At 37.0% G+C, this 13,935-nt stretch overlaps 1 protein-coding gene across 3 annotated transcripts in view; it reads right to left on the bottom strand.

The window, feature by feature from the left end:
- Pngl (N-glycanase Pngl) overlaps positions 1-13,935 on the bottom strand; it is a 56,993-nt gene that overhangs the window by 12,359 nt on the left and 30,699 nt on the right. For all 3 annotated transcript variants that reach the window (XM_067145183.2, XM_067145184.2, XM_067145185.2), the window contains 2 exons: positions 9,843-10,190; positions 1,259-1,523 (listed from right to left, as the gene is read on the bottom strand). In XM_067145183.2, coding sequence (XP_067001284.2) covers positions 1,259-1,523; positions 9,843-10,190 — 613 coding nt within the window. The remainder of the gene's footprint in view (positions 1-1,258; positions 1,524-9,842; positions 10,191-13,935) is intronic.

The raw sequence follows: 13,935 nt of genomic DNA, 5'->3' as shown, positions 1-13,935 counted from the left end.
ATGCATGATTTGTTCTGGGTGATTTCTGACAAAACAGTAGGGTTACAAAAATGTTGCAAACTCTGGGCTGGGAAGATTTGGGAGCAAGGAGGTGAAATGCTTGACTAAGTGGTTCATTTTAAACTGTCAGTGAAGAGATGGCATGGAATGACATTTGTAGTTAAATAAGCTTGAATGGAGTTTTTAAAAGTATGAAGATAAAGTTGGAATTTAAGAGGACAAACTGAGGCAAATATTACTTTACAGGAAGAAGAATTTACTAAGAGAGATGTTCGACAGATTTAAGAAAAGACTAAAACAACTCACAGGGAGTCTGCCACCTGAGTGACAGTCCTAAATGGAGATCAGTGGTGACTGATGACTGATAAGGTTAATATGATTCAAGTTTAAAATAAATCTTATTGTATTCTGACACCTAATGACAAACAGAATGTTCATGGTGTGTCTTCTGAAACAATGATGTGAATCTGAAAGTAATCAAATTTAATGTCATTCTGTTGCACTGATAGGACATAGCAATTCATGATCAGTTACTGGGTAGCTGCAAGTCTGCCGTGCTTATGGAATATTCTTAAGCTGATGTGATGAGAGATCAATATGAGTGAGGAGATGTACGGGATAATCAAAGAAATGAGGACCAGAACTGAGAAGACATCAATGAATTTGATCTCTAATAAAGGTAAGCATATCTAGAAACACACCAAGAATGACAGTAACAAAGAAAGTTTTTTTTTTCTAGTGGGTTTACATTGCACCAACAGATAGATCTTATGGCGACGATGGGATAGGAAAGACCTAGGAATTGGAAGGAAGCGGCCATGGCCTTAATTAAGGTACAGCCTGGTGTGAAAAAAGGAAACCACGGAAAACCATCTTCAGGGCTGCCGACAGCAGGATTCAAACCCACTATCTCCCGGATGCAAGCTCACAGCTCCGCACCCCTAACCACATGCCAACTCGCCTGGTAAACAAAGAAAGTTAACAAAATAGGAAAGCATTAAATTTACAATGAAAGAACAAGATAACTAAGATTTACTTTTGTATTAAAGTAAGGGTGAAAATACATCAAAATTATGCTGTGAATAATTCTCTTTGAAGTTTAAAGGGGAACAAATTTAGAAATAACCAGTATCTGGAAAGGAAATTTGAAAAAATAATTAAAATTTCAAGCTCTAATTTTAGGGGTAACTTACCAAAGGAAATTTAGATATATGAGAGAGGGTTCTGTAATCTGTCAGCAATAATGGAAATCTCTCACCTGCTCTTGCTAAATAAACTGTTTTCCAGTCCTTCTCTTCTTTCCTGAATACACCACTTGTTTGGTAAACTCCATTCTGCCAGCACTTCACTTCCTCTTTGGAAGACACACGGATGTACTTATCTTGAGCAGCAGAATACAGAATCTGCATGCAGCAAGATGACTTCTCTGCAGTGTTAGGTTCCCATATGTAAGGAGTTACTGATGTTGGAACGCCAGTCTCTCCACGTGCCAAACGCCAAGCAAGAGAACCAGAAGAGCGGCCCTTTAAAATTATTTGAGAACAAGACAAATGCAGTAACATTCAACATAAATTTTCAGAGACATTAATATTACTGATCTTGTTTTAGACAAAATTTTAAGTCTATCTAACTTTATAGGAAGAGTGTTCAAACTATTGCCGAAATACCTGCGTAACTGTAATACTAGATGGTGGAACACAACCTGTGATGAAGCTATCAATGACAGAATCAAAGCATGGAATCAATGGAATGGACATAGAACAGTCGACAGATGGCAGAATTTCCTAAAGACTCAAAAACTGACCTCAAAAACAATCCGCTGCGAAAAACGTACATACAAGAAAAACAGACTCGCAGAGATAGAACAGGATTTCCAGAAAAACACTCGGAGTTTCTACAAGACATTTCGTGAGGACTTATCAGGGTACAAACCACCAACATTAAGTTTTTGTCGACCTAACAGATCACTAGAGACAAACAGTAAAGAGAACAGCAAGATACTGGCTGACTATTTCCAAAATCTACTGAACTGTGATCCACCAATTGAAAGACTACAGTTTGAAAAACCTCCATCAAACCCAGACTCACAGCCCCCAACAACTCAAGAAATAAAAGAGATAATCCAATCGCTCAAAAATAATAAAGCCCCTGGAAACGATGGCATAACTGCAGAAATGTTGAAAATAGGAGGAGATGACCTCATCAGAAGAATTCATACGCTCTTAACAGAAATATGGGAGACCATGATGATTCCGAAGGACTGGAAGAATGCCATTATCCATCCATTACATAAGAAAGGTGATCGAGCAGACCCCAACAACTACAGAGGCATATCCCTTTTACCAGTTATATACAAGGTTCTATCTAAAGCTCTATTAAACAGAGTAGAACAACAAACAGATCATTTGATTGGTGAATACCAAGCAGGCTTCAGAAAAGACAGATCGTGTTCTGAGCAAATTTGGAGTCTGAAGACGATATTAAGGATACGCCGCAGTATCACCACATTTGTCACCTTTGTGGACTTTAAGAAGGCGTATGACTCTATCGACAGACAAACTGTTGTGGACATCCTAGGAGAGCTTAGTGTGGACAAGAAGACCACAGAATTAATCTGCCAGACTCTCACAGACACAACATCTCAAGTGAAGTTTCTAGGTGAACTATCAGAGCCTTTTGAAGTGCATACAGGAGTTCGACAAGGAGATGGCCCCTCCCCAATCCTCTTTAACTTAGTGTTAGACGAAGTCATCAGGGAATGGGGAAAAGAAATCGAAGGTATAAACATTGGTACTCGGGGACAAAGAATTAACGTGAAGTGCCTAGCTTTTGCTGATGATCTAGCTATCTTTACCAAGGCTAGTGAAGAAACCAGGTATGCCATAGAGAAGTTGCATGAGATAGCATCAAAGACAGGCCTCCAAATATCATATGAGAAGACTCATATCATGGCTAATGGACACCAGAATATCCAAAGATCCCCACTACAGACAAATTATGGAATAATCACACAGGTCCCTTCCTTCAAATATCTAGGAGAAATCATTGTACCATCCAGATTGGACAGGAAAGCTAATTTAGAAAGAGCCACCAAACTCCTGAAAGCATACCGAATAACATAGAACCACTACAATAAAAGAGTGATGTCACAAAATGTAAAACTTCGGCATTACAAGACTGTTGTTCTTACGGAAGCCTTGTATGCCTCAGAAACCACATCTCTAGGAGGCCACTCTAAAATGGATGAAATTGAAAAACAAGAACGAAAAATTCTGAGGAAAATATATGGCCCCGTTCGTGTAAATGGTATATGAATAAAAAGGAAGACTGTAGATTTGTACAAAGCAATCGACAAGTTCACCGATACCATACGCAGGAGACGATTGAAATTCTATGGCCACATCTGTAGAATGGACGACACTAGATATCCAAAAAAACTGCTTGGTTAATTCAAAGAAGGTCAAAATAAGCTGGTTTGAGGAAATAAAGCTGGACTTAAAAGAAATGAACATCACAGAAGATATCATCAGGGATCGCAAGGCTTTTGGGAATCTGGTTGCAAAGCACACGTTCACGGAAAAGGCTAAAAGAACCACAGGAAGACAATGGACGGAAGAACACAAGAAACAACACAGCGAGTTCATGAAGAGATTTTGGGAGGAGAAGAAGAAAGGAAAACCATCATCAAGCTAACAAGTTCCAACGCGCTCGGTAAACGGGCATAATGAAGAAAGAAATAATAATAATAATAATAATAATAATAATGTGCAGGCATTTTAATTTGATGCCATCTAGGCTGTTATGCAAATCAATTTTAACATTCCATTTTATTCTATCAGAGGGCAGAGTAAACTGATCTCTTTGGCAATCTACAGCCAAGTTTTAATGAATTTTGCCTGGTAAACACCAAATCTATAACCTAAGATCTTTTATATGCAAACATTGTATGTAAATAAGTGGCAAATGAACCTTATTCTGCCCATCAAAAATCCTACTAACTTTGCTGGGTTTGAACCCGTGATCTTAGGATCTGGAGGCCAACACACTACCACTGATCCAAAGAGAGAGCTTTCCACTCAATTAAAGGGAGAGACTGCAAAGCTGCAATTAAGCGTGCCAGATGGGTCATTGGACAGTGATATGATGACACTTTCTGGTCCTTCTGTACTCATGCGTTTTTTTTTTTTTTTGCTATTTGTTTTACGTCACACCTACACAGATAGGTCTTATGGCGACAATGGGATAGGAATGGGAAGGAAGCGGCCATGGCCTTAATTAAGGTACAGCCCCAGAATTTTTCCGGTGTGAAAATGGGAAACCACAAAAAACCATTTTTAGGGCTGCTGAGAGTGGGGTTCGAACCCACTAGTTCCTGAATGCAAGCTCACAGCTGCACGCCCCTAACCGCACAGCCAACTTGCCTGGTACAGGGCATTCTACAAGTTTCTTCAAGAGGAAAGAAATGGCATGGTAACACTATCTTTTGACTGCCAGAAAAATCAGGTACTACCAAAACTACCAGATCAGTAGCATATTATTTCCATCAGGTAAATCTTTATAACTTCACGGTATTTACTGGCAGTTCAAAAGAGTAGTATGCCAGAATCTAGTGTCAATTTATATTTGGACAGAAAATGAACATCCTAAAACATCAAATGAAGTGATGTCTGCTCTGTATCATGAGCTGCAAACTATTGATCTTCAAGAAATAAACATAATAAAACTCTTTGCCGATGTAGGCCCTGGGCAAAATTAGAATTTAACGCTACTGACAATGTTCTCTAAATGGCTCTGCAGTGCTCCCCTCAAGAAAGTTGAGATATTCTTTCCTGTTACTGGCCACTTGTTTTTTCTGCCAAACAGAGTTTTTGGACGAATAGAGAAGGAGCTGAAAAGAATGAATACTATTGTCCTACCTTCTTAGTATCATGAAGTGTTCCAGAATCATGGAACTGTCAAAGTTATAGGAAAGGACTGGACCATTTATGATTGAAAAATTGAATATCAGAATGTGATGTGATGAAATCTACTCAGTCCCTTCCGTTCAAGATATCACACTGCAAGATATTTGTAGTCAGGAGGACTATGGGGAACAATATTCGTATAAGAGGAGTGCTATACTACAGAAGTGATCTAGGAGTGGAGGGCACAATCACTATGAATGTACATTGGGTATTCAGCCCGGAGGCTAGTTTGATCCTCCACAGCCCCACCAAAGGCTATCATAGACAGCCCAGGCGTCACTGAAGAGGCATACTAGGGAAATGAGGAGTGAGGTAGTTTCCCGTTGCTTTCCTCACAATCACTAAAAATATTAAAACATTTAAAAAAATAAAAACAGCAGTATGATCAATCCTCTTGAAGCACCCATTGGAATGAATAAATTGAAGGTAGAAAAGGTTCAAGAAATAAATCAGTTCTAAAAACAATCATTTTGGACAAGATTGGAAAAATCAGGATAAATTACAGTTCTATCAAGACATAGTTTCTAATGCTGGTGAAATTTCTGATGTGGTCAGTGAACCAGAATTCTGTGAAGGTGATTGTCATGACAATGGTGTCTCAATCTAATATTACTTGATCCAGTGTTACTTTGGCTATATTATAATCTACTTCCTTTGCATGTAAACTCTGAGTTTATTTCCTTTGTAAACTAATGTTTAGCTTTTTATTTATTTTGTTTATTCTTTTTTATCTGCCTTTTTGTTAAATTAGTTTTTGTAGTGTGATTTATTTTTAAAAAATTAAAACTATGAAATTTCATTTAAAATGTGGAATTCAATCATTACGACACAGCCACTTTCACAGCCCCACAGATGAACTGGAGTTGGTTGACAGAGTAGTTAACTTTTATAACAGGTCACGCCCAATATTTGGTTTCAAAACTGGAAAAGTCCAGCACTTCGTTTCAAAACAGGACAAGTCCAAGGAGGGGTTTCAAAACTGGAAAAGTCCAGCACTTCGCTTCAAAACTGGACAAGACCAGATTGTTTCCATACAAATCATCATTTTCCATATCCTAAAATAATTACTAAACATGATAATAAACCCAAATACAGTAGCATGATGTAAAGTTATGTATCCCTAATAATTTTTTTGCAATTTTTTCTAATCTATTTAAATGGAAGTGTCCTGTTTTGAAAATAGACACTTCATATCCCCAGTAAAATTAACAATTTCTTGGAATAAAATGATAAAAAAGTCTAAATTTAAGGTTGGGGATTATTCAGTGCATGAGTAAGATACTGTACAACTTATAAATCTCAGTCAGCTGACAGCATAAAGGAAGGAGGAATATAATGGGGCCGGACGGGAGACTCCCACCAACATCTCTATACTTTTAACCAGGAATTATAATCAACTAAGGTTTTGATATTATTGTTACAGTTTAAACTGTAAAACTCAGTACATATTACAAGTTAATGGAATGAGCATTGTATAATATCAACACATTTCTAAATTTAGAAGAAAGAAGAACCTCTTCCCCCTTTAATGACCAATGCCACACCGAACTATTTTATCAATACGAGCAATGATGTGTTCAGTGTTTTATTTATCTATGGAAGAGCATTTTAAATTCACTATCACCTTTAGGGTTCTCATTATTTTATGTGTGTCAATATTTGTACTTAACATACTTTTTTTTTTTAAGCTGAAGATGTTCCAAAATGGAATGAAACATGTTCTTATAATGCTAGGTTAGAATTTAAGCTGACACATGTTTGTATACGCACAAAAACTAGCTATAAAAATAAAATAAGTTAAGATTCTGTAATTTATAAATCCAAAAAGCCATGATTTATTGTTTAAGTCATAACTGATGCTAAGTAAAACCCAATTTTAAATTTTATGTCATAACACATGATAAGGATAGAGTCTACAAGAACAGCCCAAATGTACTTCAAAAGAGAGGCAGAAGGAAATTATCTGGCTGGAAGACCTAGAAACTGCTGGATGGATATGGCCAAAACATTGGATGTTGTAACAAAGAACAAGACATTCATTCATAAATGAAAGTATAGGGTTGCTGTGCAAGTATTAGGGTTGCTGTATTAAAATAGTCAAAATCCAGAAGATGTAAAAAAAAAAAATGTATATATAAACTGATATATCTTTCATTGGCTAAAAGTGGAGACAGGTCAGACTTCGTCACTTGCTAGAACTATGGATTTCAACAAGTTTCTTTTTCCTCTGGAATCTTGAGGTAAAATAGCACTCATCATAAGGTTGAAAAATGATCTTCAAGTGCTACATTTGCTTTAGCCAATGTCTAGCCTGGTCATCACTCCAAAATGAATTTATGAGTGAAAAAACATATTCAACCAAGCAACTACAGTTGAGAAAGCAGACAGATCTACACTGTTTTCAATGGATGTTCTAAAAATTGGTACCCACATATCTTCATCTAACAAATTATCATTTTAAGATGAGGAAGTTTTCATATACAGTCATCTGTACAGCAGACGTGCATAGAGGCATGATATTTCTTTTAATGTGGCGTTGCATGAACCAAAACCTAGCACATAGTTTTCAATTTTGATGAAATCCACAACACATGTATGTCCCAAAAAGTTCTCTCAGGACATCAGGACAGATGATTATTATCGTGTACCATCCTGGAAAATCTGGGACATATAACAAGGGAAAGCAGACACTGCGGTAGACAGACAAAACAAAACAAAAAAAAAAGAAATAAAAGAAAGACAAGGTGAAGAAAGAAATGGATAAGGAAAAGCAAAAAACATATCAGAGGGATAAGAATAAGATAGAAAGGTTACATGTAGAATACAAAAGTATGAAACTACAATTAAAGAGGAGTATCAAGGAAGAAAAGGAGAAATGTTGGGGAGAGTTTACCAACAAAATTGAACAAGATAGTTGAGGAAATCAGAAGCTATTACAGAGAGTAATAAATTGAAAACAATAAATCTGGCAAAAATCAATGCATTAGAGAGAGAAGATGGATCCATAGTACATGACAAAAAGGGTCTTCAGAAGGTGATGGCAAAGTAGGTATTTTGAAAAACTTTATAATGAGGATGATTGCTCGGAGGAAGAAGGAGATAAGAAAATGGACATAATAGATGGAGAAAAAGAAGAGAACCCGATAACATGGTTGGGACTTGAAAGGGCAGTGAAAGCAAGTGGAAAAGATGAATTCAATGCTGATATGATTAAGGCAGCAGGAAGCATTGGACTACAGTGGCTATACCGAGCCCTAAATGCCATGTGGAAAGATGAAAGGATTACCTGAAGGTTGGCAACAAGGAAGCATTGTACCATTGTTCAAAAAAGGAAATGGGAAGAAATGTGAAAATTATTGAGGTATAACCCTATTATCACATGGCCTAAAAATAATGGAGAAAGTCACAGACAAAAGACTCGGGGATATAATAGAAACACAGAAGAACAATATGGCTTTAGATCAAATAGATCAACAATAAACTTGATATTTACAGTGCGAATGATAATGGAAAAACATCTAGAAAAGAACAAGGAAATCATCTTTGTATTTTTGGATTTAGAAAAAGCTTATGATACAATTAAGAGAAAACATGTATGGGAATGTCTACTGAAAAAGAATGTACCAAAATCATTAATTAACAAGATAAAAATGTTGTATCATGAGAGTATAAGCAGTGTGCAAGTGGGGAGTGGTGAGTCTGAAACATTTTATACGAAAAAAGGTCTCAAGCAAGGAAGTGCACTGTCACCATTATTGTTTATTATATTGATGGATGAAATCATAAAACAAGTAAAACAGAGTATCAGTAGTGATGAAGTGAATGTTTTGCTATTTGCAGATGATGTGGTGATTAGGGGAAGGGAAGAAAAGGAGTACAAAGGAGACTGGACATTTGGAATGAAAATCTGAAGGAGTTTGGAATGGTAATTAGTAAAAAGAAAACTGTAGTTACGCTGTGGAAAAGAGAAAAAGAGAAGACAAGTGAACATAGATGGAGAATGGTTGAAGAATGTAGAAGTTTACATATCTGGGTAGGATTATTAATGGAAGTAATGAAATTAATCCTGAAATTAATAACAGACTAAGTAAAGGTACAATATTTTATTATCAAGTCAGAGAGCTTTTATGAGATGACAAAGTATTCAAGAGAACGAAATGAACATTATATAAACAGTATTTCATACCAACTGTAACGTACAGACTAGAAACACTGGTAACGATAAGAGACAAGATAGTAAGAACCAAGCAACAGAAATGAAATTTTTATGAACATCGGTTAAAAAGACAAGAAGAGAGAGAATTCAAAATATTAATAATCACAGAAGACCTAAATATAAAACCGTTAGTACGGAAGATACAGAAAGCAAGACTGAGATGGTTCCGACATGTAAAAAGAATGGAAAAGGAACGGGTAGCAAGAAGGAAATTGGAAAGGGAAGTTAAGGGAAAGAGACCAGTTAGAAGACCGAGAAGAAGGTGGATGGATCACATTTGGAAGGATATTAGAGAAGGTGGATTGGATGTGGTGGAAGTAATGGAGCAGGAAAAGTGGAAGGACAGAAAGGAGTGGATGAGGCTTGTAAACGACATCCAGGCGACTGGAGTGGGACACTGATGATGATGATTAGTTGAACAGTTACCAGTCCTACATTTCTCTAATTGAAGTGGGAACCTAGCCCATTGGTGTATATAAATACACTGTACCCATCAGAAAACCACACTAAATTTTTGAAAATGGACTTATTAGACATGTTGTATGTCTAGATGTTCTCAACTCCCTTCTATGATCCCACTGGACTTTCAAGGTAAGTCACCCTTTTCAACTAGTTAAAATTTAGTAAAATTTCCTACAGTTCTTTAAAAATAAAATACTTACCTGAAATTCAGTCTGAGAAGGTTTTCGAGGAACCAGAAACTCTACCAGTTCACTCAGCAGACGGCGTGTAAGGTATGCACGTCGCGGTTCAGACAAACCCTTCTGACGTTCCTGACGAACTTGCCACAGAGTTGTCAAGAGTTCTTCCTCTGTGCAGAGTGTACGGCGAGAAAGTATGCCACGATGATCAGTGGAGTATCGCCAGGTAACATCTTGAACATCGTCACAGGAGTATGCTATTACATACGTCAACATCTTGCCCCAGCCTTTCTCATATATTAAGGGCTGATCACACACATTCTCACACGGATCACAATGAAGCCAGCGTCCTTGTGTTAGAGAATACACCTGCAATTTAACCACCAATGTCAACTTTAAATTGATACAGTTTAAATACATATGACATTTTGGGACCTTCTATTACTATAAGTATTCCTCCAACTTGCGATAACTCACCTGTATTTCATTAATCATACCTAAATATGTAAACTGTAGTACCATTATGACAGTCAGAGCGGATGAAAACCTGATATCCAGCAAGATCCCGGTGGGAAAAGGAGTTTAACAAAATGGACATGAGCTCTCAAATCTTTAGATTGGGACAAAAATGAATAAAAATTGATGGCTTGTATCAGAATCATATTTAGTTTGATAATATTCTGATAAGTGAAAATGTAGAACAACTCAAAACTATGATAGTGGAGTTGAAGACTACCTCAGTAGTGACTGGTTTGGAGATTAATATTTTTCTAACAACCAAATCGCAGAAATCTCTCGAAGAATAGGACTGAGCGGCAGTGCTTAGAAAACGTCTGATTTATCCTGACCAACAAGGATATCACAAAGTTGCTCATGTTTCTCATCAAGAGGATCCATTTCAGTGCCAGACATGATTATTTTTTAAAAACTATATATTACTAGTACTTTTAGACGAACATCCCAATTTTTCAAAGTAATTTTAGTATAAGTTTTATTTTAATCAATATATTTGTACTGTAAACATTTTGCATCCACAGTATTAACACTTGTAAATATTCATCAATACTTTTTAAGTAAGTTTTTATGACTCCTTAGACCACATGTGTTTTAAGATTGTTTGTGGCTGATGATGCCCAATAAATAGTGGGAAAAACATGTACCCTTCAAATTTCTGATAATTTCCATGTGCATTTAACCACACTATAGTGGAATAAATTTGTATTGAATAGGTGGTATTAAAATTACTCCTTGTATAACTTTGTGATCAGCTATTTTTCAATACGGAATAATGACGAGAATAATGGTTTGTATTTGCAACAAGGATATTCCATACAAGCTCTTTAGGCCTTTTCAATCATGAAATTACCAGAGTTTTGCCCCAGTGTGGCAGTGGGCTCATCAGTTGGATTGCTACACCTAACAGCGCACTAGCTGCCAGCATCTTGGAAAGGTGTGGCAATCCAACTGATGAGCCCACTGCCACACTACGGGAAATGCTTGTAATTTCACAACTGAAAAGGATTAATGAGCTTGAATGTTTTTAACATTTGCATTACATGAAATTAAATTATGGTTTCCTTCCGGGAACTTAATTTTTGATATGAATGCCAAAGGCCGACATTTATACATGTGGAGGTACATACTTTCCATAGTGCACTATCACTGCATTTTCCTATTTGGGAGCCTTGCAGTGGTGTCTGACCCTGTATAATTAAGAGGGGAATTCCTCAAGGCAATATTATTGGACCTTTATGTTTTTTTTACATATGTCAATGATAATGCAAGAAATCAGCTTCATTTCCCGTATCAAATCATATTTACAATGATATAAGAAAAAAGAGGAATCCAAGATAAAGCTTTTTGCAGATAATGTCATTCTGTACAAAGTAAAGTTACAAGATAGTGAGCAACTGCAAAATGACCTTGATAATGTGAGATGGACAGTAGATAATGGTATGATAAACAGGGTTAAAAGTCAGGTTGTGAGTTTCACAAATAGGAAAAGTCCTTTCAGTTTTAATTACTGCATTGATGAGGTGAAAATTCATTTTGGGGATCATTGTAAGTACCTAGGTGTTAATATAACAAAAGATCTTCATTGGGGTAATCACATAAATATGATTTGCAAATAAAGGGTACAGAACTCTGCACATGGTTATGAGGGTACTTAGGGGTTGCAGTAAGGATGTAAAGGAGAGGGCATATAATTCTCTGGTAAGACCCCAACTAGAGTATGGTTCCAGTGGATGGGACCCTGACCAGGATTACTTGATTCAAGAACTGGAAAAAATCCAAAGAAAAGCAGCTTAATTTGTTCTGGGTGATTTCCGACAAAAGAGTAGCGTTACAAAAATGTTGCAAAGTTTGGGCTGGGAAGACTTGGAAGAAAGGAGACAAGCTGCTCCACTAAGTGGTATGTAGAATTTAAGATGGGGCAAATATTCGTTTTTAAGAAGGGGAGTTACGGATTGGAATAACTTACCAAGGGAGATGTTCAATAAATTTCCAATTTCTTTGCAATCATTTAAGAAAAGGCTAGGAAAACAAGAGATAGGGAATCTGCCACCTGGGGACTGCCCAAAATGCAGGAAAGACCAAGGCATCTTACCAATTACAACTTACGGCCTAAAAACTACGATTCTAACAAAGGCATGCATTTCAAAGCTACAATGCATAATAGAAAATGCCAGGTATCAGCCTTAGGGACAAAATTTGAGTGAAGAATGAAGGTGACAGATATCCTAGAGAGAATAGCGAAACTGAAATGGCAATGGGTAGGCCACATGGCTGGACCCCTCGGAATGTTCACTTGAGACTGTGGAAACACACAAGAAGTGTGGGAGGACCATGGAAGTGATGACTTGATATTGTAAAGAAAGTAGCAGCAACACGGCAATACCAGATACTCAAGATCGAAGAGACTGGAAAATAATGTGAGAAGCCTACATTCAGCAGTGGAGAGATAAAGGCTAAGAAGAAATCCATTACCTTTGAAAATGCACTTTAGAGCCTTGTATCACATATGAAGAATATTTAACTATCAAATAGTGAAGTCAATGGAACTACATCCTTACATTCATACCAACACCAGCTGTTAAGATCCTTTGCAATCACAACATATAAATCCATTTTTGGCACTGTCTCATAAAAAGGGTCAAAGTTTGGGCTCAAATTACGAACAGATTGTCACTACTACAACCAGAGTTATTAAAAAAATCCCCTAAACTCGTGGCAAAGTCCCCGTGTACATGCACAAGCAACAGGAAGGAGCACATTAATAGACATTTCTAGGCTATCTGTAATAATGTTATTGTTCTTTTTTACATCCCACTAACTGCTTAAAATGAACACTCGATGAACATGAAGAAAGAAAAAAAATTGGTCCAGGCAAGGATACATTGTTTTTCATGGGAAGTCCTATTGGTTAATGCAAATTTTGCAAATTTTTGTTAGCCTGAAATACGAACAGTTTAAATTTTGTCCCTTGCTCGTAATCATTGTATGTATTTTAAGTCAGACTTCACAACATCCCGTGGAAAGTACGCATGCCAAAGGAAAGCAGGCAGCAAAACAACTGAAAACAAAAACAAATTGCAAAAGTTCTTAATCCACGCGTTTGAGTAGTAAATATTCGTTTTCAGGAAAGTATAGTATTGCATAGTCTGGCTCCATAGCTAAATGGTTAGTGCTGGCCTTTGGTCATAGGGGTCCCGAGTTCGATTCCCGGCAGGGTCGGAAATTTTAACCATAATTGGTTAATTCCGCTGGCATGGGGGCTGGGTGTATGTGTCGTCTTCATCATCATTTCATCCTCATCATGATGCGCAGGTCGCCTACGAGAGTCAAATCAAAAAACCTGCACCTGATAAGCTAAACTTGTCCTCGGACACTCCCGGCACTAAAAGCCATACGCCATTTCATTTTTTAGTATTGCATGCTGAAAATTGTTATTGTTCATATTTAAAGGAAGAGTAAACACCATCGCTGTTTCTGTAAATGTTTGGTCGCTCATAGTGAGTACCTACCAAAGAATGGGGCAATACTGATATAGTGGGGTAATAGCCATCATTTGGTTGTTTACATGTAATTTGAAGTCTCCTACCAAACAGCGGCA

This window comes from Anabrus simplex, chromosome 4 (genome assembly GCF_040414725.1).
Source record: "Anabrus simplex isolate iqAnaSimp1 chromosome 4, ASM4041472v1, whole genome shotgun sequence".
NCBI classification, from domain to species: Eukaryota; Metazoa; Arthropoda; class Insecta; order Orthoptera; family Tettigoniidae; genus Anabrus; species Anabrus simplex.
Note: the sequence above shows the minus strand (reverse complement) of the source record. Positions and strands in the feature narration are given on the sequence as shown.